The sequence below is a fragment of the Dasypus novemcinctus genome, chromosome 21 (genome assembly GCF_030445035.2).
Source record: "Dasypus novemcinctus isolate mDasNov1 chromosome 21, mDasNov1.1.hap2, whole genome shotgun sequence".
NCBI classification, from domain to species: Eukaryota; Metazoa; Chordata; class Mammalia; order Cingulata; family Dasypodidae; genus Dasypus; species Dasypus novemcinctus.
This window is the reverse complement of record NC_080693.1, coordinates 13410239-13434913: the sequence shown is the minus strand read 5'-3', so window position 1 is coordinate 13434913 and position 24675 is coordinate 13410239. Positions and strand designations below refer to the sequence as shown.

Below are 24675 nucleotides of genomic sequence, written 5' to 3'. Positions count from 1 at the left end.
TCACCCGGCGCCTCTCCTGAGCCTCGCAGACCTGCCCGGGGCAGAGGCGTCAGGTTGGGGTCACGCTGGGCCTGGCGGGAGCGGTGGGAGAGGGCAGGATGGGAATGCAGAGGCTGCTCGGGCCCACGAGGCTCCGGCCGCTCAGCGGAGGAGCCTCCGTGGATGGGCACAAGGCCGTGGTGGCCGGGGCGCCTTCTCTGCAGCACCGCCTGCTGGTCCTCGGCCTTGGGGACGGGAACCGGCGAGGCCGCAGGGCCATGAGAACTCCCTTGGCTCTGGAACCAAGAGGCCCGGCCCAGCAGCACCAGCACCAGCCCCCACCCCTGCCCGGGGAGCGCCAGGCGCACTGGGATTAACCTTGAGGTTCTCCAGGTCTTTCTGGTACTTCTCCCGCAGCGTGGCGGCACTGCCATCCGGGCCCCGGTGCTCCAGCTCCTCGCGCATGACGTGGGTCTGGGCCTCCAGCTCCTGGATGCGCTCCCGCAGCCCCATGGTGGGGTCGGCCCCCCGGGCAGCGGTGCCGGGCTGCTCGGCGGGCTGGCCACAGGCCAGCTGGAGGCTGCCGGGGAGAGCGGGGGCCGGCAGGGCGTCTGGGGGCTGCCTCTGGTGGTGGAGGGTTTCTTGCCAGCACTGCAGGTTCCGAGAATAATGCTCCTGCAAGGTCCTCAGCTCTTCCTCGTGGATTGTCTGCAGCTCCTTCACCTTGAGCTGGAACTTGTCCTCCAGCGTCTGCATCTGCTCCACGTGGTGCCTCTCCATGTCCTGCTTGTCCTTAACGGAGGCGTCCAGCTGGCTGAGCACATGGCTGCGCTCAGCCTGCAGGGTGCTCTCTGTTCTGTTCAGCTGCTCCACGACATACCGGATCTCCTCCTCGTACCTCCCCTGCAAGGCAAACATGCTCTCGCTGTGCCTGTTCTCTGCCTCTTCCAGCTGCCTCTGCTGGTGGTCCAGCTGCAACACCTTGGCCTTGAGCTCTGCGTTCTCCCGCTCGACGATGGCGATCACTTCCAGGTACTCGCTCTTCTGCTTCTGCAGCAGGGCTTCGTACTCCTCCCGCAGGGTGTCCAGAGCCCGCGCGTGCTCCCGGCACGAGGCGTCCCTGCTCCGCCAGGTGTCCCTGAGGAGCTGGAGCTCCTTCTCATACTCGAGCCGGATTCTGCAGGCTGCGTAGCACACCTGGGCCTGAACAACCGCATCTTGAACCAACAGCGAGGAATACTGGCCGAGGCCTCCTGAGCAGGCATGGTGGGCGAGGCCGTGGGAGGCCTCGAGAAGCTTCTGAAAACCATGGAACGGTCCCCCAGGAGGCAGCGATGCCAGCGCCGCAGCGATCTCGCCTAACAGGCTGGCCTTTTCTTTCAGCTGCTCGGCAAGTTCTTCCTGAACAGCAACGAGCGCCCCAGTGCCCGGGGCGGACGGACAGGAGGGTGCCTGGGAGCCGTCTGGGTCTGGACTAGGGCCTTCTGCCGGGCTCAAGTCCCAGGATGGCTGCGGACCTTCCCCAATGCCTGCCGGGACCCTGAGGGCTTCTGATACCTGCTGCATCACTCGCCCGAACTCTGGAGTCTGGTAAGCTCCCAGGATTTCCCCCAGCAGGCTCTTGTGCTGCTGGAGGGCCGTCCTGGTCCCTCGGAGGCTTTCCTGCACACTCCTCAATCTCTGGTGGAATGACTGGGTGACGAAGCTGAGCTCTGCCCTGATCAGTGCCGCGTCCGCCAGTGTGGGGACCAGGGCCCGGGGGAAGTCCGGCCGCCCCTCTTCAGGCGAGCTGGCCACCTCTCCTCCTGGTACCCCCGAGGAGCTTACTCAGCGCCTCTACCTGGCTCCAAAACTCACTGTCCACCAGCAGCTTCTTTGCCAAGGTGTCAGCTGAAGTGCCAGGATGGGCCATGGCACTTTCAGACTCCAGTGGCGACTTTCCTGACTGAGAGATCTCTTGGAGAACACTGGACATGTCGGACGTGGTATTTTTCAGAGAGTCTGCTATCTGATTTATCAGCGCGGCTTCCAGAGCTATCTGCTCGGAAAGGAGCCTCCGCTGCTCCTGCTCCGTGAAGGCAGGCTCTGGGGGCTGCTGCTGAGAGGCTGACATCCCCTCGCCTACCGCGCTTCCTTCCTCCAGCCGTGCCTGGGCTGTGCTGTCTGTAGGAGCCGACGGGGCCTGCAAGACCTGCGCAGCATCGAGCAGTAAGCTCTCTATGCTGGCCAGGGAGGCCCCGCTGGCGCCTGGCTCGTCCTCCCCACCGGCCCTCAGAGAGCGCAGCTGCTCTCGGCAGTTTTCTAAGCAAGTTAGGGCCTGACTGTTCCTTCTCTGGAAGCCCTCGAGCTCCCCAAAGTGACTTCCGACTCTCCGTGCCCGTTCCCGTCTCTCCTGCTCCAACTGGGAGGCCAGGGTGGTGACCTGGAGCAGACTGGCCTGCAGCTGCTCGCGGAGCTGCGCCTCGGTGCCGGCCCACTGGTGGTGCAGCACGGCCAGGGCCTCCTGGCTCTGGCCCTGCTGGCCCTCCAGTCTCATTGTCACGTCCTTGAGCTTCTCCTCGGTGACGTAGAGCTTGGTCTCCAGGGAGTGTATGACGGAGAGATACATCTCCGAGTCGCCAGCTCCAGGGAGTGTGCTGGGGGCAGGCTCCGACGACATGCTCTCCTCTGAGAGGGAGTGGTCCTGACTTGTGTCGGAAGACGTGCTGCTGGTCCAGGCCTTCTCTGACCCGTCGGGGTGGATGTATCGTTGGCACTGGATCGTGGAGAAGCGGATTCTCTGCCTTTTAGCCCCGGGGACTGCCTGGTCCTGCCGGGTGGCGCTGTGCGGAAGTCCCTCCTTGTCGGGTACGTCCGCTGGCTTCAGGGGAGCTGTGCCGTCTTCCCGACTGGGGCTGCCACCCTCGCGTCCCTCCTGGAGGTCAGCCCCCGCATCCTCATCCTCGAGCCTGGGGTGCGGGAAGCCTGGGGGTGTCCCCACGGCCTGGGGCTGCTGGCCAAAGTGTGAGATGTACTCATCCTCCACTCCCAGGGTGGCCGGAGGCTCCTCTGGGTCCTTGGAAGACTCATCTGCCAATTTCAAGACCTCTTCCTTTGCCTGGAGCTGGACTTCCGCTTCCTCAAGGCTGCTGCCCAGGGTGGCCATTTTAACCAAAGCCTCCTGGAGGCCCTGCTCCCTCCTGCCCAGCGCCTTCTCGTGCAGCGCCTTGATGTGTGCCAGCTCCTCCTCCTTCTCCCGCAGCCGGGCGTGCAGGCTGTGCAGCCGGCCCGACACCTCCCGGTAGGCGTGCTCCAGCCTCTGGAAGTCTGCCTCCCTCCCCCTCAGCTTTTCCCGGAGCTCGGCCAGGTCCCCGTCGGACACGGCGACGCGCTCGGTCAGCTCCTGCACGCGCTGCCTGCTCAGGTCCCGCTCGTCCCGGAGGCCCTGCACATGCGTGGCGAGCTGGCGGACGCTGGCCTCCTTGGCCTCCAGCTGCTCCTCCAGCCGGCGCGCTGCCTCGCTGCCCTGGAGCTCGGCGCTCAGCCTCTCCTTCTGGAGGGCCTCCACCTGCTGCACGTGGCCCTGCAGCTGGTCCTCGTAGGCACTGGCCTTGTCCTCCAGCTCCTTCAGGCTGCGCAGCAGCACCTGCTTCTCCTTCTCGCAGCTCTCCAGCAGCAGCCCGTAGTTCTGCTGCAGCTTCTCCTCCATCAGCTGCTGGGCCTGCTCGCTGGCGCCGAGCTGCCGGCTGAGCTCGGCGACGCGCTCCTGCAGCCGCTGCACCTCCTTCTGCCGGTCCCTCTGCAGCGCCTGCTGCACCTCCAGGCCGCGCAGCTCCTGCGTCCTCTCCAGCAGCAGGGCCTCTGCGCCCTTGAGCTGCTGCTCGCTGACCTCCAGCTGGCCGCTCAGCCGGGCCTCGCTGTGCTGCCACTCCTCGAGCTGCTCCCGGACCTTGTCCTTCTCCAGCTGCAGGTCGCCCTTGAGCTTGGCCAGCACCTGCTCCTTGATGGCCAGCTCGGCCGCGGCGTTGCCCAGCCGCGCCTGCAGGCTCCGGATCTCTGTCTCGTGGTGGCGGATCACGCCCTTGGCCTCGCCGTAGCTGCGCTTCAGGGCCTGGATCTGCTGCCCGACGAGTTCCTGGCGCTGGTACTGGGCTTCGAGCTCACTTTGAAGGTCTTGGTTGACTTTGTGGAGCCTCTGCCAGGCCCCCGATGGGGAGGTGGGCACTTCAGTCTTAAAAAAACCGATTAAACACTAGGTTAGTAACACTCTGGCCTCCCAGTTCTGAGTGTCACACCTCTGGCCAGGATCAACCACAGGAAAGCTCCTTGGGCAGTTTTGCCTTTTATCCTTTGCACAATGTTTTGTTTTGTTTTTTTTCCATTAAAAGAGAACCAATAACATTATCATTTCGATTTTGGGGATAATCTTCCAGGTAAATTAGGAAACACGCACGACAACATCTAGACAGCACTAAGTAAACAGCTTCTAGGAGAAATAAGCCAAACAAAACTGAATAATGGAACATATTGCTGAGCAAAACAAAGACTGCAGGACAGGGGGACGCCCGACTGGCAGGGAAGACAAGGGGCAGGGCCAGGGGGTTGGCACTGGTTTGTTTGTTTTACGAAGTACGTGGTTCCAGACAATGAATCCTAACAAAGCGCAGGGTGCAGGGTGCAGGCAAGCCAAGTCACTTCCTTCTAAGACGGGAGGAGAAGGAAGGAAGGGGACAGCTGGGAGATGTCAGGGGGCGACACCTGAAACACTGTCCTTTGGAAGTGTATCCAATCCGCTACAGAGACAGGAGGATCTAATCTCCACCTGCAGGAAGACAAATGAGGGGAAAACGGAAACTGTGGTAATAAAGGATAATCAACAAAACAAACAAACCTCTGTGAAACTGGAAATCAGAAAGGTGAAGCGAGCAAAAATAATGCAAACAAAACCAAACAACAGAACCAAAACGCCCCAAACCAAAAGACATGCTAAATAGACAAAACTAATATATTTCAGGGAGGGAAAAAACAGAAACACGGATGAGAAAACAGCCCAACCTAAGAATCTGGCCTGCCCGTGGCTGGCTCTCGCTCTGCTGGCGGGGAAGCCACAGATGTGACACTCAGTTCTGTCCTGCCACCCCCGCGCTCCGCATCCAGACCACGTAAGGGTCTCCTCCTGGCATAGTCGGGGAGGCACCCACCCCCCCAGCAGAGCGCCCGGCACCCTGGGGTCCCTCTGACACACAGGCTGCCTGCTCACTTCTGAGTACATCGCTCCACAACTCACGGGGCAGTTAACGCCAGCACGTTGTCACCTGCTGGGAAGCAGCTCCCAGTGGGGACAGGGGCCTCCATGCAGGCCCAGCAAGCTCCCCAAAGGCAGGTCCTTCCCTCAGCAGTGTGCACATGCTGCAGCTGGCATCTTTTCTACTGGGTTTGAAGTGGGCAGGGTGAAGGCCCGACCAAAGTTTGTCATAAAGGTGCTTTCCCAACCTGGAGGCTGCCAAAATGACCTAGCAGGCCTTCAGAACCCAACGTGCACAAGAGGCCATTACCACCTCTGTCACTGGCTCCTGGGCCCGAGAGGCAGGCATGGAAAGCAGTGAGGCTGAAGGGGGAAGGAGGAAATGCTCCGAGGAGCCAGGCTGCAGTTAAGCTGAGGGAGAGGGAAGCAGATGTGGCTCAAGAGCTAAGGCCTCCATCTACCACACGAGAGGACCCACTTCAATCCTGGGGCTTCCTGGTGAAAAAGAGGAAGAGAAAGCATGCCTGTGTGGTGAGCCAGAGCCCGTGTGGGTGCCTACGTATGAGCCGAGCACCCACGTGAGTGCCCACACTGGTGAGCCAGTGCCCACGCATCAAGCTGAGTGTCCGCACGGCAAGCGCAGTGCCCGTGCAGTGAGCCAGTGCCCGCTCAAGTGAGTCACGCAGCAAGATGATGAGGCAACAAAAGAGAGACAAAAGAGAGTCAAGGTGATGCACAGCAGAGACCAGGAAGTGAGGTGGTGCAATTGACAGAGAACCTCTCTCCACATCAGAGGTCCCCAGGATCGAATCCTGGTGAATCTCAGAGGAGAACGATAAGACAGAAAGAGAAAGAGACACAGAAGACCACACAGAATGGACACAGACAGCAAAAACAGCAGGGTGGCGAGGGGAAGGGGGGAAAATACATGTTTTTTTTAAAAAAAAAAGCCAAGGGAAAAAGAGGCATGGGCAAGGAAAAAGGAAAATGTACCCACAGAAAAAGAATGGAAAGAGGTAAAGAGGTAGAATCCAGTGGAGAGAGCGCTGAGCCCAGGGCACATGCTGCAGGGACAGCAACTGCGGACCTAGGGCACAGCGGTCTGGACAGCGCCCAGGCATCGGAGGCCGGGTCTTCCAGAGCCGGAGGCCCCAGAGGGCCTGGTCGAGGCTTGTGCAGACACAGGGGCGGACGCCACGGGGCGGGGCGCTTGCTGGTCAGGAACCCGGGCTCTGAACCGAAGGCCATGCCTCGGCTTCCGGAGACCTTAAGCTCTCGTGCTGTGACTGCCGCGCCTTGCCCTGCGCTTCTCTGGCCCTCCCAGGAGCATGCTGGCCCCGGATGGCAGGGCCGTGGTGGCTCCCGGCGGCCTCCCGGCACGGGGATGGCACCTGGACCCTGGGGAGCATGCTCGCTTTCCCAGGGGCCCTGAGTCCCCCAGGGCAGGGGACCTGGCTCCATTCTGCCAGGTGGCAGCGGCTGGGGGCAGAGGCAGAAGGGGGAGCTGGGGCCAGGGCTGAGATGCTGCTGCTCAGAGGTCCTGGTCTCCGTGTTGGTGGGCCAGGCTTCTGGCTTGGGTGCTCCCTGGCCACACAGCTGCATGGCCTGGGAATGCCTGAGATGCCAGGGACGAGGGCGTGCACGTGTGTGCCTGGCTACCAGCCTCGAGGAAGCCCAGCCTGAGAACGCCTGGGACCCATCGGCAAACAGCCTGACTCAGTGGCAGCATTCCCAAACCTCCTGGTCCCATGAACCTGCGGGTCCAGCCTGGCTCGCAGGCTGCTGCGATCTCCTGAGCACTCGTGGGCCTTTTGTGGGGATGGAACCCGCCCACCTGTGCCCGGCATCAGGGCCCGTGGCAGAGGCTGGTTGCCGCTGGGCCCACACTTCGCTCCGCTGCCCCAAGGACCCTGCAGGCCAGGCAGCCTAGTGGCCAGAGGGGCTGCTGCCTCACCCCCAAGGCCGGGCTGGCTGCTCAAGGCTGGGGCGCCCATTTCCCCCAGCACTTCAGCCTAGGTGGGAAGTAAGAAGTGGAGCTGCCAGCTCGCGCAGCCCGGAGAGGCCAGGCGTAGGGCCCAGTGCTGGCTCTGCGGCTAACGTGCTGTGGCCCTGCCGAAGGCCCCCAGCCTCTGTGCCCCTCAGAACCCCATCCGTGAAATGGGCCCGGTGCTACGTCAAACAATTCGGAGCAAAGTATGGATGTGTGGCGTTTATGATCAGTGTACACTGGGTAACCTGAAAGACTTCAAACAGTTTTACCTGTAAAAACTTTTAAACCTGGAGTTCTGGGCAGATACCCAAAACATCAGCCTAGGAGGGAAACACAACCCCAAAGTGTGCCTGCTGCATCCGGGCCGCGCTCGCCAGCACAGCCTGCGCATCCCCACCAGCCCCGGGCCCGTGGCCCGCCCCTACCTGCAGCACGTAGCCCTCCCGAGCACTCTGCTCCCGGCCCAGAGCCACACGCAGCTGGTCCTGGAGAAGCCGGTTCTGCTCCAGAAGGTCAGAGGCCTCCTTCTGGCTCTGTTCCAACTGTTGCAAAAAGACACAGGTGTGTGAGCACGTAAGAGCACAGCTGCCCTGGGTGGTGGCGCACAGCGCACCCTCTCCTCGCCGAGGCTCTTCCAGGCGCCTGCGTGCTAAAGGCCCCACCCAGGCCACAGGCGGCCCTGGCCGCCCACCCCGGCCACCCAGCTCCGTCACCCACACCTGTTCACATGCCAGCTGCGCAAGCACCCGCCCCTGCGACACCTCGGTGGCAAGGGCGCTCCTGGGGAGGGCGCTGAACCCCGCCAGGAAGCGGCTTTGCGCTTGTGCGGGCAGGAAGCCCCAGCCGGCGGCCCCTCCCTGACCTCTCTGCAGCCAGGCAGGCCGAAGCTACCCAGGGGCCCCTAGGGGCCGTGCAGGCAGGTGGCGGGGAGATGTCCTGAGTGAGCAGGGCTGCGGGGGAGCGCACTATCTCACTCTTCCCCTTCCAAAGACTGGATGCACCCGCCGGCCCAGCCAGCTCCTCCCCACACACACCTTGACTTCCCAGGTGCCCCCTTGAGCCGGGCTGTGGCCACACCTCCCCGCTGCCTGCAGGGACGGCAGCCCCCATCGGTGCCAGGCAGTCCCAGGAAGGGGATGGTGAGGTGGGGCTGCTGGCGGGATGGGGGTGCTGGTGTCAGAACACGGAAAGGCTGACTGACACCCCGAGATCACCTTTTTTTTTTTTCTTCCCCAGAATAGCTACAGCTTTACTGGCTATTTAATAACCACCTCTCAGCTGAAGACAGCTGAGATCGCCTTTTAAAACCAAACTTGTGACCCAATGTCTGGTCCATTTGGATAACATTAGAGAATGTGGACCTGAACTATTATTCTATTGATCTTGCCTTTATCTTATTAGTTATTAATTTTATTTGTCTAACAGGAGTGAAAACAGAAAACTTCAAGTGTGGTGGTGGAAAGATGAAAGCGCTGGAGATAACCATAGGGGAGGCCTCTGAAGGCTCACGACGTGGGAGAAGACCTGAGGAGCCGAGCACACCCCAGTGGGCAGCTCCCTGGGGAGACCTGTGTGCCCTGCTCGGGCCTCCCCCCGAGCCTGTGACATGTGACCAATGTGGGGCCAGCGCTTGCCTCCTGCTCCCGATGCCCGAGGAGCCAGCACAGGGTGGTGCCAGCTGCCATGAGCTGAATGAAGCTCGCAATGTGTCTATAACCATGTGAAGACCCCCTTCCCCAACCCGGCAGCGGCAACTGCCCAGCCCAGGGGGCTCGCAGCTGCCCGAATGTGTGCAGCCACCCCGTGCCACCCCAGGGCATCTTGCAGCCTTGAAACCCAGCCTGGCTCCAGGACCCCAGCGAAAGCATCCGACTTGCCTGTTCCTCCAGCTTCACCTGTTTGATCCCTGGCCGCTCCACGCGGATGGGAGCCCTGCACCCGACCGCCCCCCACAAGGCCCGGGCCATGGCCTGGAGGGGCAAGCAACCCCCAGCTCAATGCCGAACAGCACCCCACTGCAAGGTGAGCTCTTGCAGGCCTTCCTGTCCCCCAGTACTTTCCCGGCGCCGAGGCCCTACTGGGGCCTCTCTGCCCCAGGCTGTACTAGAGGGAAGGCCTGTGTCTACTCAGGGCCACGCCAGGTGGAGGAGGTGTGTGGGGAGCCTGTGCTGGGTGCAGGGGGCAGGCACCCCCCCACACAAGGGGCTGAGAGCCACCAGGCCGAGACCAAACCCATTACCTCCTTTTCCAGCAAAGCGGTGAGCGCGTGTGTGGGAAGCCGGCCGCTCCCGTCCTCGCAGGGCAGGTGCAGAGGCGCGATGGGCACCTGCTTCTCCTCCCGGAGAGGCGTGGTCTCCACCTGGTGCCACCGCTGCTCGATCTCCACGTGGACGCTCGGAGCCTTGAGGTCTGTGGCCACTGGCAGCCCGGGGCTGCGGTCGACGTCCATCCGCAGGCCCGTGTCGTCCACGCTTGGCCCGTCCGGGGCGTCCAGCATCCCAAAGCGCTTGCGGCGCTCCTCGCGCCGCCGCGTGCGCTCCCGCTCCAGCTCGCCGGGCTCGGCCTCGGGGTGCCCGGGCTCCGCCCTGGCGCCGGCCCGCTCCTGAGCCAAGGCCTGCTGGATGGGACGGAACTCCGCCCAGTCGAAGGTCTTGGAGCGCCCCTCCCGCCTCCGCTCACGGGCGCGGCTTCTCCTCTGCTCGGCCTCCGGCTCCCCTGGGCCCACCTCCTGCTTCTCACTTGGCCTCGGGCTGCTCTCCAAGGATGAGCCGCTCTTGTTCTTCTCCTCTGGCAAGGAGCTGCGGGGTGGGAGAGCGGGGAGGGAGCGCCTGTCAGGTGTGGCTCTCGGCGCGGCCACGCCCAGCCCGCCTGCCTGTGCCGACACGGTGCTGCCGGGGCTGTCGAGCCTGGCAGGGTGAGGGCGGCCCAGCTCACGGCTGCCTTCACTGCCTGCTAGGTCTGCCTGCTGGGCCCGCCACGGGCAGGCAGGCTCGCCTCCTTGGGGAGAACCCACACCTGCTCTGGCTGGAGTGGGGAAGGGAAAAGGGCCCAGCCTGTGACACTGGGTGGGCAGGGGTCCCCTCGACCCAACAGATGCTGTGGCGAGGGATATGGTAAGGGCCTTGTTGCCCAGGCTCTGACAGGCCTGGCCTTCAAGCCTTAGTGAGGCAAGCTCCAGGGGTCCCCATCCTGGAAACGGAGACAGAATGCAGGCAAGTAGCCTCTCAGAAACTCAAAGGATTTTAAAATCCAATGGGGGAAGCAGACGTTGCTCAAGCGACTGAGCTCCCGCCTACCACATGTGAGGGCAGATAGTGAACTAATGTAACGGGCTGGTGTGGCGAGTTGATACAAAATGATACTGCAAGAGACACAAGGAGGAAAACATAATGAGCCATGCAATAAAGCAGGGAGCAGAGATGGCTCAAGTGATTGTCTCTCTCCCATATGGGAGGTCCCAGGTTCAGTTCCTGGTGCCTCCTATAAAGACAACGAGCACACAATGAACAAACACAGCAAATGCAAATGACAGGTAGGGGAGAAATAAATAAATCTAAAAAAAAAATTCAGCAGGGAAGGGACTCCCTCAGATTCGCGTTTTAGAGAACCACTCTGGCTGCCAGGAACAGACGGCGCACAGTGAAAGCCAGTAGGATGGCTCAGGGGACACGCCAGGCCAAGTCACTTGGCAGCCGAGGGGGCGGGAGGTGAAAGGAGGGCTGAAGATGCCCAGATGCCAGCGTGGCTGCCCAGGCAGGTCCCACCTGAGGGCAGCTCTGCCCGCCTGGCGGTGGGCCCTAGTGCGCAGCTGTGTCTGCCCAAAGAGCCAGGCCTTTGGTTGATCTGCCAAAGCAGAGATCCCTGAAAAGGCCCTTGTGGGTGGGGCAGGGGCCCCGTTCCTGGTGCTCTGGCAAGGATGCTGGGGGCAGGCTGGAAGCGGTTCAGGGCTCTAGAGTGTGGTCTCTGGTCTCGCCCAGCCCTTGGAGGTGAGGGGAAGCCAGTGGGGAGCGCGAGGGTCGAGGGAGGAAGTCCAGGGAGCACCTGTGTTCCCATGGGAGAGGAACCTGAGGCACACGGAAGGGAAAGGGAAACGGCGCGATCTGCTCCCTGGCAGTCGATTAACCGAAACCCAAGAGCTTCAGACCAGCAGGATGCACAAGTTCCCATCTCTAGATGAGCCACGCTGCTCAAAAAACGGGCCTCTGAAGAGGGCAGTCCCCATCCTGAGCTCAGAGTGGGCTCTGCTCCGCGGCTCCCACGTGGGGACCCCGCTGCCGCAGACGAGCGTCCTCCCCGGGGTTCTCGGCACCTGCTGAAGCAGCAGGGCCAGTGCGGGCCCTCTGGCCCCGGGGGAGAGCCTGGCTCCTCCAGGCTGCCCCGCCCTAAGGGCAGGAAGCTCGTGCCTCCTCCAGCCCATCCACACCGAAGGGCCCAGAACACCCGGCCGCCGTGAAGGCAAAAGCTGGGCCCAGGTGTGCGTGTCCCTTGATGCGTGCAGAGAATGCGCTCTGCCCACGAAGGAGGCACCCCCCTGCCGTCTTCTGCACCTACTGCGAGAACAGCAGAACATTCCGCGGAGTGGCTAAATTAAGGAGTGAGCAGGGGATGCCACGGGGAGGAGGAGCTGAAGAGACGGACTTAATGTAGACCTCCTCCGCTTACTTCCTGCCAGGGAGGTCTGCGCTGGGTCTGAGGAGGGCTCCCGCCAGCTAAGGGGTGGGTCACCTGCAGGTGGTGAGGGGCACTCCGGCCACGGCTCCGCTCGCCCTCTACTGCGAGGACCCACTTTCTGACAAGTGCAAACCCCCTGGTCTGAAAGATGAAGCATGAGGTTCTCTAAGCCACAAAGGACCCAGAGCCTTGTGGTCTGGGCAGCGGAGTTCGAGCCACCAAGAACCTGCCCGACAAAGCGGACCCTCTCCTCGGCAGTGGAGACGAGCAGGCCCCTGACCCTAGGGCAGGAGGCAAGAGGCATGCAGTGAGCCATGAGCGATACGAACCACAGAGCGCTAAGGCAGGAGAGAACACAGCTTTCCAGCTGGGGCTTCAGCACCGAGAGTGTCAAAGGGAAGTTTGTCCTGGTTGCACAGAAATCAAACAGAAGCAGGGGTGAGGCAAAAAGACGACCAAGAAAAAGCAGCACGCTGGCGGCCCGTGAGTGCCAGCACCAGGGGGCTCCCGACCCAGGCAGACGCCAAAACTGACAAAGATGAGAAGGCGGAAGCGCACACCCAGCCCGAGCTGGCGGTGGGCGGGCAAGCCTGGCAGGCAGCTCCTGGCGGCCAGGCCCCGAGGGGAGCCTCCAGCCTGAAGCAGCGTCGCCAGAAGGCCACCAGGAAGTGGGGCAGGGCTAGGGAGCGGGGGCGCAAAGGGGCATAGGAGAGCCAGGCTGGAACCGACTCTGAGCTTCCTGTCCAGGATCCGGAGCGCAGCCCACCCGCCCCACCGAGAGCAGGGAGGAAGCAGGGCCGACAGCCAGAGCTGCCTCGCGGGCGACCTCGCCCATCTCACCTCGTCACGTCGGGCGCGGTGGCCGGGTGCACATGTTTCCGGATGGTCTGGATCCAGTTCCGCCGGATCCCAGATGTCATGGCCGAGAGGGTGAACTCGCCCTCCTTGGTCTGCACAGAACACAAGCCGGCATCAGGGGCAGGACGGGGCTGTCGCCTAAGCAGGATTGCTGCCTCCCCACCTCTGGGAAAACGCCTTCCTGGAGATGGCCAGAGCCCCTTGGGGAGGCCCACAGCCGAGCGCAGGCTCTCCGGGGAGGGGGCGTGGGGGGACCATGGCGATGCCAAGGCCTGCATGTGCGTGTTTCCATAGTAACAGCTGACCAGGCATCTCCTTTCTCAGCCGCCACTCACTGCACACCCGCTCGGGGTCGGCTGAGCACAGAGGTGCCCACCGTCCCTCCCACCGAGGCACACGGGCGGGACAGGGAAGGCTGGTCAGTGACCCGAGCCTGCCTTCAGCAGGGGCTCAGAGGGCTTGGCGTGGAGGTGGTGGGGAGTGGGCACGTGCCAGGTGAGTGCAAGGGCACAGGCCCTGGGAGCACACCTGCACACGTGTGATGTGCGGAGGTCGGGGCAGAGGCCAGGGGTCAGGCTGGTGGGCGGGGATTGGGCAGGGAGGGCAGCATGGCAGGCGGGGGCCCGACTGGGGGCCTGCTTTGCTGTGCAGAGACAAGGCAGGGGGTTCGGCGGGGGCTGTGGTGGGGGTGGGGACGGAAGAGAGAAGCCTCCAGGACTGGCCCTGGCCCCCAGCTTGGACAAGTGGTGGCAGGGCAGGCCACAGGAGTGGGGACTGGCCTGACGCCTGCTGGGTCTGCAGACAGGAGCAGAGGGGGGCCCAGGGAGCTGCCGGGAGGCTGGCGGGAAGGGCCAGGGAGAGACAGGAACGTGTGCCACTGGGACACTATCATGGGACTCTGAGCGGCCCTGCCCAGCTCGAGCTGGGGGAGTGGGCAGGAATCGAAGGTGGGTGGTCCGCCTCATCTGACCGGGTGCTGCCCAGCCTGCTCGCACAGACCCTGGAGCCAACACAGCTAATGAGGAGGTGCATCAGAAAGACAAGACAGTCCGGGCAGGCGCCAGCGAGCCCAGGCCAGGGCGCGAGCCCGCGGGTTGGTCGACGGTGCACTTCCGGCCCGGCCTGGCCGCCCCCTCCCCTGGCCTGGCCGCACACAGTAAGGGGCCTGCTGTGCGGCCCCAGGCCGACACGGAGGCCTTTGCCTCTGCGGCTGGCCACCCCTCTCCGCCCTGGTGGGCGTTGCTCAGGGGGCTGAGGCTCTCTCCCCACCTCACTTCTCACCTCTGGCTCAGCTCTCACCCCAGTTCTAGTTCCGTGCTGGTCACCGCCTACCTGAAGCTACCTTTGGCTTGCCTGTCACCGCCTGTGCAGCCACCCCTTCTTCCCCAACACCAGTGAAAGGCCCTCTGTCCTCCCACCACCCGCCGTGCCAGGTGCTCTCCGCTGCCCTCTGCAGCCTCTCCTTCCTCCCTCGGCCCACCAGGCCAGCCTCGCCCGGCTTGGCTGTGCCGCACATCCTGCTGGGCGCATCTTCCTCACACAGCTGTCTCTTGCCCGCTGGTACTGCCCGGCACCTTCCACCACCTCGGGACACAGACTTGGGGCTCCTACCTCCTTGCAGTGCCATTCGGGGTGGCTGCCCGTCCCTGAACCCACCACGTTTGTGCCAGGCTGAACGCCCTCTCCTCTGGAAGGCCTCCCTTCCACACCAAGGCAGCCGCACCCTCCTCCCTCCTCGGCAGGTGTGTCCAGGGCCTCCTGGAGGTGTCGGGCCAGAGGGCAAGCCCCCTAAGAGGTAAGGGAGGAGCGACTGGACGGGCAGCGAGTGCAGCTGGGAGCACAGCTGATCCAACAATGCCGCTGCCTCACGAGGGGGCTGGACGGTCCTGGCATGGTTCACACCACGGCCTCGTCACAGGAAATGACGCGGTAACAGCGAGGCTGGAAGTGCTGGAGACAGGAGCTGGCCCCTGCTACGGTTCTTTCCCCCTCAGCAGGGCCTGCCAGCCAAGCTGGGGCGGGCAGGAGGGCTCTGCAAGCAGCCCAGACAGCCAGAGCACGGGCACCTGGTCCACCCAGGGGGACCGGGGGCCAAGAGCTTCACCAGCAACATGTGAGAGACGGCCCAGCCATGCAGCCTGGGAGCAGAGCACCCGGCATCTAGTCCACCCAGGGGGACCAGGGGCCAAGGGCGTCACCAGCAACACGTGGGAGACGGCCCAGCATGCAGCCTGGGAGCAGAGCACCCGGCATCTAGTCCACCCAGGGGGACCGGGGGCCAAGGGCGTCACCAGCAACACGTGGGAGACGGCCCAGCATGCAGCCCTGGGAGCAGAGCACCCGGCATCTAGTCCACCCAGGGGGACCAGGGGCCAAGGGCATCACCAGCAACACGTGGGAGACGGCCCAGCCATGCAGCCTGGGAGCAGAGCCCAGCAAAGTGGGCTGCATTTTTATTTTTGAAATAAGGCATTACATCTTACATTCCCTTTTACCTCATCATCTATCAGCCAGTTTTTCACCGAGAACCATTAGTGGAGCTGGCATTCAAATACTTTATAAATACACACACACACATCAGGAGGAAGAACATCACACGGGGACGCCCACAGCGTGAGACAGGCCTGCGTGCGCTGGCTGTGACCTGGCTTGAGCAGACGTCCCCTGGCAGGCGCAATGCTCGCTGAGCAGCCTGGGGACAGGAGCGTCCCCCATGAATGAACATACTGGTCTTCTAATTGTACCTCGGTTCTCTCTGAGTTTGGTTAGTGTGAGTCAGTCCCAAAGTGCCTTCTCAACTATAAATGCAGTGATACACTGAGTTGCTCAGTCAAACACCTGATGGAAAGAGCCTATGCAAAGCGACCTCGCCGAGATGCTCGGCTCCTGAGGGACCAGCCCTGGGCCAGCCGCCCGCGTGAGCGCTCTGCCAAGCTGCCCCTGCTGTCGTGGGCCCCTGCGGCTCTGAGCTTTGAGGAAATGTCTGGGAAGACATTTTACTTGTCCAATCAGATTATTTCTTTGACAAATGGGCAAAATCTGAGTCCAAGATTTTGAGGAGAAAAAAACAAAGACTTGTGAGTGAACAAATGAGCATGTAAATAAAAACATAGTATTCTGATATAATGAACTTGAAATTTAATTTTTTCCTTAGTTGATGTGTGTGTGTATATATATATATGTGGTTTATAAGCTAAATGCTGGCTATTTTTAGTTATATTGTTATATAATATATTTTTATGTTTTAACTGATTACAATAGATTTGCTTTCTTCTGGGTAGCAAAGATTGCTAAACTACATATATAAAGTACAAAAGTTCTACTTTAGCACAAAAGCATTTTTATAGTATTCATTAAATCCATATGTTTATTTTTGTCAAAAAATTCCATATCATTTCTGCTACTCTGTTTGTATAGTTTATTTTTTAAAAATGGCAGTCCTTTTTCTGTTTCTTAAAATAAAATGGAAATGTTTTTTCAAAAAAAAAAAAAACCAAACAAACCCTAGTATTCTGAGATTGAAATAAAGATTTTCATTCTTGCTCTCTATACCCCACATGCTTCCAACTGCCCCAAACTCCAATCCAGCATTAAAAAAAAAAAATTTGATAACTCCATAACAAAAAGACAACCCAATTAAAAAAGGGGTCAGTGACTTGAACAGACATTTCTCCAAAGAAGACACACGAGGGCCAGAGGCATGTGAAAAGATGCACAACATCACTGGCCATCAGGAAATGCAAATCAAAACCCCTCACACCCAGGAGGAGGCTAGTGCATTGAAAGAGGAAGAAAACCACGAGCACCGGCGGGGGTGTGGAGGCCCAGGAGCCCTCACACACCGCTGGAGAGACTGTCACACGGCGCCGCTGTCACGGAAGGCAATTTGGCAGCTCCTGAGAAATTTTACCACATGAGCCAGCAATCCCACTTCTAGGTATATACCCCAACAATTTGAAAAAAGGGTCTTAAACAGATACTCATAAGCCAATGTTCATAGCAGCCTTATTCACCACAGCCAAAAGGTGGAAAACCCAAGTGTCCATCAACAGATGAATGATAAACCAAGTGTGGTAGGTACACACAACGGGATATCCTTCAGCTGTAAAAGGAATGAGGTTCTGACCCATTCAACAACACGGTGAACCCTGAGGACATCATGTGGAGTGAAATAAGCCAGATACAAAAAGACAAATAGTGTGACCTCACTCACTGAAGTATCTAGAATAAGCGACTGCCGAGGAACCAGGGCTGGGGCAAGGCAGGGAAGGGGGTGCACAGTCCGCTTCACGGGCACAGAGTTTCTGTCTGAGGTTACAGAAACACTGGGGTAAACAGGTGGTGATGATGGCAGCACGGTGTGAATGGACTGTACACTTGAAAGTGGTTAAAATGGGAAATGCTGGGAACGGACTTTGGCCCAGTGGTTAGGGCGTCCGTCTACCACATGGGAGGTCCGTGGTTCAAGCCCCGGGCCTCCTTGACCCGTGTGGAGCTGGCCCAAGCGCAGTGCTGATGCGCGCAAGGAGTGCCCTGCCATGCAGAGGTGTCCCCCGCGTAGGGGAGCCCCACGAGCAAGGAGTGCACCCATAAGGAGAGCCGCCCAGCGCGAAGGAGGGAGCAGCCTGCCGAGGAATGGCGCCGCCCACACTTCCCGTGCCGCTGATGACAACAGAAGCGGACAAAGAAACAAGACGCAGCAAAACGACACAGAAAACAGACAACCGGGGGAGGGGAGGAGAATTAAATAAATAAAAATAAATCTTTAAAAAAAATAATAAAAATAAAATAAAATAAAATGGGAAATCCTGCGTTGTACATACACTACTACAAAAAAAGTCCAGGAGAGAGAAAGAACCTTTACTTAACAAAAAGCCTCGAACAGTCTTGAGAAGAAAGTTGTTACTGTTTGGTTTTGTTCGGCTCACAAATCAGGGGTGGGGGTGGGTGCCACAGGCTGGCAGAAGGGACAGGACAAAGGAGGTGGCACTAGCGGAGAAGGAGGAGTGCGCGGCAACCCCACGGCGGGGAGGCGGGCCCAGGCCTCGGGTTCTCAGGAGAAAGCCCCTGCTGTCCTGGCGGTCACCCCCACCCTCCGCAGGCCTGCCTGCAAGCTCCGTCCCACACGCTTACGTGAATCTGAAAGCCGTAGTTCCTCTGCACTGGGTATTCGGTGACGTCGTAGCACGTGGACAAGTCGATCTCCCCATCTAAGTCGGCTGCCTAGGAGAAGGGCGAGGACAGTAAGGGGTTCAGAAAACCAAGCCAGTGCCTGGTTTCCATCAGCACATTTCTGTACTGGTTTGTTATTATTATTCTTTTTTTAGGTACTGGGGACAGGGACTGAACCCAGGACCTTGTATGTGGGAAGCCAGTGCTCAGTCACTGAGCCACATTCTCCCTCTGGAAGCAGCATTTTTCTGGGTGTTCTGCCAAAGATGTTCCATGTTAGTGGTTCTCATGCATGGTGGTGTCAGAAACCCTTTACAGCCCTAAAAATGACTGCGGAATCCAAAGACTGTGCTCAGGTAGGCTTTATCCATTCAAAGCTACCACATCAGAAAGCAAGGTAGAAAAAAATGTAAACATGGGTTTATTCATTTAAGGAAAAAAAAACCAAAACATTAAAAGAAATCATTTTTTGTAACAAAAACTTAGTGAGAAGCGAGGCACTGTTTTACGTTTTTGTACATCTTCTTAATGTTTGGCTTCAAAGAAAACAGCTGGAACCTGTTTCTATAGTCTACCTGTTCAACACATGGCTTTAGCTGAAATAGAGAAAGAAATCTAGTCTCACACAGACAGGTAGCAAAAAGGAGGAATATTTTAATAACCTTTTCAGATAATCATGGCTAATTTTCTTTGAGGAGTGGTAGTTTCTTAAAGGTTACCTCCAATTTGGAATCTGAAATCAGAACAGTAGCCCTTTCAATTACATTAAAACCCATTGTGCTGTTCTTCTCTTTGAGCAGGCTTTTCACCCATGCATAACTATCTAACATTACACATTAGTCATTTGGAAAATACTGGCTCACTGACTTCTGGCATTATCTTTTAAATGTTAACACATTACCTTATACAAGAGAAAAACACACCACCTCAGAAAAGTCTCAGAGTCAAGGAAATCTGTTAAGCTAGTGATGGTGAAATGCAAATTTTCCAAAATTCTAGTATTTGCCTGCAAACTCAAATTCTACAACTGGTAACGAGCACTCAGTTGTTTTTCTTGAAGGAAAAGGCTCATTCGGTGCATGGTCAAGAAAATCCCAGGAAAGGTGGTGTTCACACGAAGCGCCCCTGCTTGGCCGGCTGCTCCAGTGACCACCTGAGAGCTTTCCCAGGCTGCCAGGAAGACTGCCTGATGCCCACTCCCCACTGTCACCCACGATGTTGGACACATGCGCAGTCAAGGGTGGAGGTGATAAAATCATTACCATTCCCTACTCCACCAAGGGCGTTCTTAGGTGAAACTGACACTTTTTTTCAAACCCTGATTGTTTGGCAGTGAAGAACAGTGGCACAGGTTGATGCCATGGCCTGCATTTAGTAACCATAAGCCCATCTATTTCCAGAAATTTTCATGACCCCAAACAAAAACTACTCTGGACCCAATATTCCCCTTTCCCCTCTCCCCCAGCCTCTTGGTGACCTCTCATCTACTTTCTCTCTGTGGACTTGTCTATTTTAGACCTTTCATGGAAGTGAAATCCTTCAGCATTTGTCCTGCTTCCAGCTTATTTCACTTGGCACAACTAATGCTTTTGTCCCATCAGCACAAGTGTCGAGACAATGCAAAAAGGAGAAAAGCATCTTTGTGTTATAAAAATAGTTCTGGCTGTCCCAGCTCCTGAGAGGGCTCAGGGCCCCGGGGGTCCAGGGCCCACACTTTGGGAACGCATGCGCAAGGCGTCCGCGAGCATTCCCGCACTGCCGGGTCTCGGGCTCCGACGGCGGCGGGCCAGCTGCACGGCTCTGCGTCTACCGCGCTCTAATACGCTTTCCACTTCTGTCCAGCAAGACTTGACTTTTTCAGAGTATGTACCTACCCAAGAGAGCTCCCCAACGACAGCTGCCTAGATCCCGGTGCCTTCTGCCTTGTGCCATCACACGCGACACGGCAGCACTAACCTGGGCGCCCTTCTCTACGTGCAGAAGGACGTGTGAGGGGCTCCTGCAGCGGAACTGCCAGGAAAAAGAGAGGACCACGGACCTGCCCGACGGCTCCAAGGGGACTGCTGCCTGTGGGTGCAGGAAGACAGAGCCCTGGACCACGTAAAGGTCTGTCGAGTGGGCAGCGTGGCTCATCCACCGCAGCCCGTCCTCACTCAGCAGACGGGAGGAGGATTTAGTCCAGGCCTTCCAACAACTCAGCTCACCAGACAAACCAAAAGCGCCCATGCCGAGTTTTCAAACAAGACGCCGCCTGGTGTGCCTCCAAAGAACAGAGAAAAGGCACTGCCCTAGCCTGCTGCTCCGTTACGCAGAGCGGGATCTCGAAAGAGCCAGGCACTGGGGACAGAAAAGCACTTGCGGTGTCAAAAGCTAGTCTTCCTATGCTCAGACTTTGCCACTAGAGCACACCGGGGAACCCAAGACAGCCTCAGTGGCAGCCCTCCATGGAGCCTTCCAGCCTGGCCGGCTGTGTGCCCGCTCGGCTGTGCCCTCAAGGGGCACGGACACTCACCTCCTCAGCCACAGAGTCCCGGTAGTATCTCAGGCTCTGATCTGCCAGGACGAACCAGTGTTTCTTCCACTGCGAGAAGGGAAAGAGCAGAGGCTCAGCGACCGAGCAGCAGTCTTCCTGTTCCACGGCACACAGGCAGAGTCCCCGGGAATCCTGGGGCCCGGCCAAGCGGAGGCAGCCTGGCCCTCCCGGCGAGGGGCAGGCAGCAGAGGGCTCTGCTCAGGCCGCGGGCAGCCATGCACTCGTGTCCCCGGGCACGTGCTAAGCTGTGGCTGCTCTGGTGAAAAGCCAGCCGGGAGCCGGGAGGTGGCCTCCAGCACGGGCTCTCCGGAGCCCAGTGTGTGCCCGTGAACAATGCCTCGCCAGTCTCCATCTAACTCTGGAGGCCTCTGGCCATGGCTGGGCCCCTCTGGGGAAGAGAGGTGACTGTGAAGGGGCACGTCCACCCCGAGGTGGCAGGCCCAGTGCTCTGGCTGGCTGAGACGGCGCGCCCCACCTGCGGCCAGCAGGCACATGCGGACCCGCTAGGTCCCCAAGTCTTCACTGTGAAGCAAGGAGGGAAACCGCCATCTTCAGGCCAGGCCAAGGGGTCGATATGGAGGAGAGAGAGAGAGAGGCTGTTTTGGCGCTTGGGAAGCCTGTGTGGCTGCATGGGTGGGAGGGGTGGAAGGCCTCTTGGTTGAGGCCCAGTGGGCTCCCCTCCTCAGTTTCTGGGAGGCCTGGCTCTCCAGCTCCAGGCAGCTCAGGGTCCAGGTGAGGGTGGGCAGGCCCGATGCAAAGAGCTCCACCTGCTGGAGTTGTGTGGCAAGAATCGACCCTCGGCATCTCTGCGGCTGATGTGGTCACTGCAGCCGAGCGGGTCTCCTCACAGTCATGCAGCTAAGGCTGCCGCCTAATGTGCTGCTGGGTATGGACACAGCCGACCCAAAACCAGGGGACCCCTGCCCCTGGGAAGCTTGGGCTCAGAGAACTCTCGGGAAAGAACACCGGTGGGGAAACGGGGCCACAGCCTGAGGCCAAGAGCCTTTTCTGGGGCAGAGAGAAATCTGGCGCCTCTCAAGAAGAAATGGAAACGGGTCAGGCTGTGGGCCTCCACCTGCCGGAGGAGGTGACCTGAGCCGTGGTCCCGTCCACGGGCGAAGGTGACGTGCCCGACGGCGGGGGTGGGGCTGGAGCCACCCTGGGGGCCACCGGGCACCGTGCACACCCACCTGGCCATCCTCGTACTGCTTGGTCAGCCAGCCTTTCTTGAAGTTCAGCAGGTCAGGCTGGGTAAGGGAGAAGAAAGCAGCAGTTCAGAGAACAGGCCGCAGGCCCCCAACCAGAGGCAGGCGTTTCTGTTCTGACGAGGCGGGCACCCAGGAGAAAGGTCTCGCCACCTGCCAGACAGGCCTCTCAGCCCCTCCAGCACCCCCAGCTCCCAGCTCTGAAGGAGAGGCTGAACTCAGAGCGCCGGAGGGGAGATGGCACCCCCGTCCTGCTGTCTGTCCAGCAGCTGCGGGTGTGGGCATCCCTCGCTAAGGCCTGGGAGGGGCCCACGGAGGACACACTAGGAGCAGACATGAGCGGCCCCAGGAGAGGGCCACTGAGCAGGTGGAGGGGAGCGGGCCGCCAGCACAGATGTGGAAGGGGACGCAGAAGTTCTCACAGAACCACAGAAGCCTGAGAGCAGAAGCTCGGGAAGCAGAGGCCAGTGGGAGCTCAGGAAGCAACAGTAGCAGCCCTGCTGAGGGCCTTGGGCCGCCCTCCAGCTGGACGGAGTCGAGTCTCCACTTCCAGACCAGCTGCTAAGTAAGATAGCAGGTAAGAAGGCGTGGAGCAGGCCCTGCTGCCCAGGCCTGGAGGACAGGCGGCTCCCACACCTGCCGTCCACGTGGCAGGCTCCGATGTGCCAGGACGGAGGGGCAGCAGAAGACGGGGTGTCTGGACTGCCCGAGCCCATGACTCGGCCCACACGCCGCACTTGGGCTGGCGCCCTGGTCCCCACACGGAGGCCTGGACAGCCCTGTGCCCTGGGAGACAGGGGCAGTCCTTCCTCCCGCCACAGCGCGCGCTACTGGTTCAGCCATCCTGATCGGAGACTGGTTGGACGCCCCTTTATATTCCAAAGACTGGGAAGGAGTTCAAGAGAGCAGGTGAGAAGCGACAAGACAACAACCATCCACAAGATGATCTGGAACCCTCTGCACCAAGCCCTGTAGCAAAATCAAGACTAAACGTAACCCCAGTTTCCTCCTGAAAGAAACCTTCCTGACCACGCTCCACGGCATCAAGGGAATCCACAGCGAGGGCCAGGCGGCGGCCCTCGGTGAGCTGCTGGCTGCAGCAGCGAGGAGGTGGGATGTGGCAAGCAGGCCTAGGGACCGCAAGGAGGCTGAAGACGAGACGGAGAGGGCCAGGCCTGCCCCGGAGGAGCCCGGCCCTGTGCGGAATGCTGTCCTCTGCCGCCTGCACCATCGCACCGGTTGGCCATGGCAGCACGGTCCTGCCATGGTCCCGGCCTGGCCTCTCTGCCTGCACCCCCTGCAGCTCTGGGGAGAAATATACTGCAATCCCCACCCTGCATGAGGGAGACCTGGGGTGCTTCCAGTGACCCCAAGGCAGTCTTGCTTCTCTGCTTGGAGTGAAAACCCCCAGTGAAGAGAACAAAAGCACCCAGCGGGATGTGGCTCCTGCCTCCAAAACGGCAGGAACACACGAAACAAGAAGCCTCGGCTCCCTGCCGCCTGGCTCCACCAAAGCCCCAAAGAGGACCCCGGCTGTGCTGGGCCCAGAAAAGGGAAGGCAGGGGCCACTCAGGGGCCAGGGGCCCAGCCTGTTTCGGATCCCCGGGAGCGGCGTAGGGGGCAGACACAGGGCTGGGGCGCAGCACGACAGAAACAGACAGCAACCCGCAGTGAGCAGAGACGGCCACAGCCCAGTGTGCGGGCGGCCAGGACGGGCTGGGCTCACCGTCGTGGAGGGCTCCGTGGACCTCCTGTCCAGTGACTTGGCTCGTCGGTGTGGAGACAGGGGGGAGGCCGACGTGTCCAGGAGCGGAGCTGTGCTGGCCTCGGCGGGGAAGTCCTGTGGCAGAGAGCAGCCGCCCGTCAGTGCACGCCCAGCCCCGGAGGATGGCAGAGCCTGGCGCTGGGCCCCGGCCCCGAGGCTCGGCCAGCTGCAGCACAGTCCACGGTCGAAACTGGAGTCGGTCTCCACAGCTCAGCAACGCTCTCCAGGCACGAAGAGGGCCAGAGATGCCACCAGCGTCCCTCCAGAGAGCCCGCCGAGGGTCAGAGCTAGAAGGGGCCTCGCCCACTGGTGAGGGGCGCGAGAGCTGAGGGCCCCGGAGCACCGCCTCGGCTTCCTCGCCAGGGCTTTCTCCACACGGCCAGGGCTCCGGGACCTGCCACCTGCGGGGCAGTGCTTTCTCTCACCCCTGTCGGCGCCACCTCCCTGCCCCCACGCCCCACCCCACTAGCTCCCTGGGCGTGCTCCCTGCGCGCCGCGCCTGGGCGGGAGCAAGAAGCGGGGAGCAATGAGGCGCTCAGGCGCAGGCTCGGCCTCCCCGTCACGCTGCGCACGCAGCAGAAGCTCCAGAAGAGGCGGGGCTGCCTGCGGGCAGGATTCGGAAGGCTGAACGGCCCTTGTGGAACGAGCAGAGAAACGAGGGCGGGCAGCTGCCGCTCAAGAAGAAGGAAGGTGCTTTACTCAGCCTACTCGCTGGGGCTGCCTCAGTGCGCAAGAGGAAGATTCTAGCTACAAGGCAGGATCTGAAACCCACCAGAACACCCTCGGCAAGAACGGATGGAGTTCTGACGCGAAGACGCGGAAGACCGGCCTGGCCTCAAGAAGATCAAGGAGACCAGAGGTCTGAACACACTCCAGGCCACGGCGTGGGAGGCCGGAGGAAGCGCGCCTCGGTGCGCGGGGGCTGGGAGGCAAGGTCGCTGACGAGGCTGGCGTGCGCAGGGCTGCGACGACCCCGGGCTGGCTGCCGGGACACTCGGCCTGGCCCCGACCCAGGTCCCAGGTGGAGCCCGGGCCCAGGCGCTTACCCGCCTCCGGGGGAAGACCCTCTTCTCGCTGCGGCCCTGGCGGCCTTCACTGGACGTCGTGGGCCCTGCGGGCGGGTTGGTCTCCATGTGCTCTGCTCGCTCAATGTCCAGAGCCTCAAATTTCTCAATGACCTGGGACCTCCTGCAAGAGAGGCCAGAGGGCCGCTGAAGGGAGGGTGGCGCTTCCCCAGGACGCTCGAGGCGGGGTGGCGCAAGGCCAGGCGGCGCTGCC

At 60.4% G+C, this 24675-nt stretch overlaps 1 protein-coding gene across 1 annotated transcript in view; it reads right to left on the bottom strand.

Moving 5' to 3' along the window:
* MPRIP (myosin phosphatase Rho interacting protein) overlaps positions 1 to 24675 on the bottom strand; it is a 129968-nt gene that overhangs the window by 13804 nt on the left and 91489 nt on the right. Inside the window, 10 exon segments of the mRNA XM_023584980.3 lie at positions 358 to 1794; positions 1796 to 4189; positions 7619 to 7735; positions 9433 to 9991; positions 12705 to 12814; positions 17856 to 17945; positions 20407 to 20475; positions 21618 to 21674; positions 23359 to 23472; positions 24444 to 24585. Of these exon segments, the coding sequence (XP_023440748.2) occupies positions 358 to 1794; positions 1796 to 4189; positions 7619 to 7735; positions 9433 to 9991; positions 12705 to 12814; positions 17856 to 17945; positions 20407 to 20475; positions 21618 to 21674; positions 23359 to 23472; positions 24444 to 24585 (5089 nt within the window).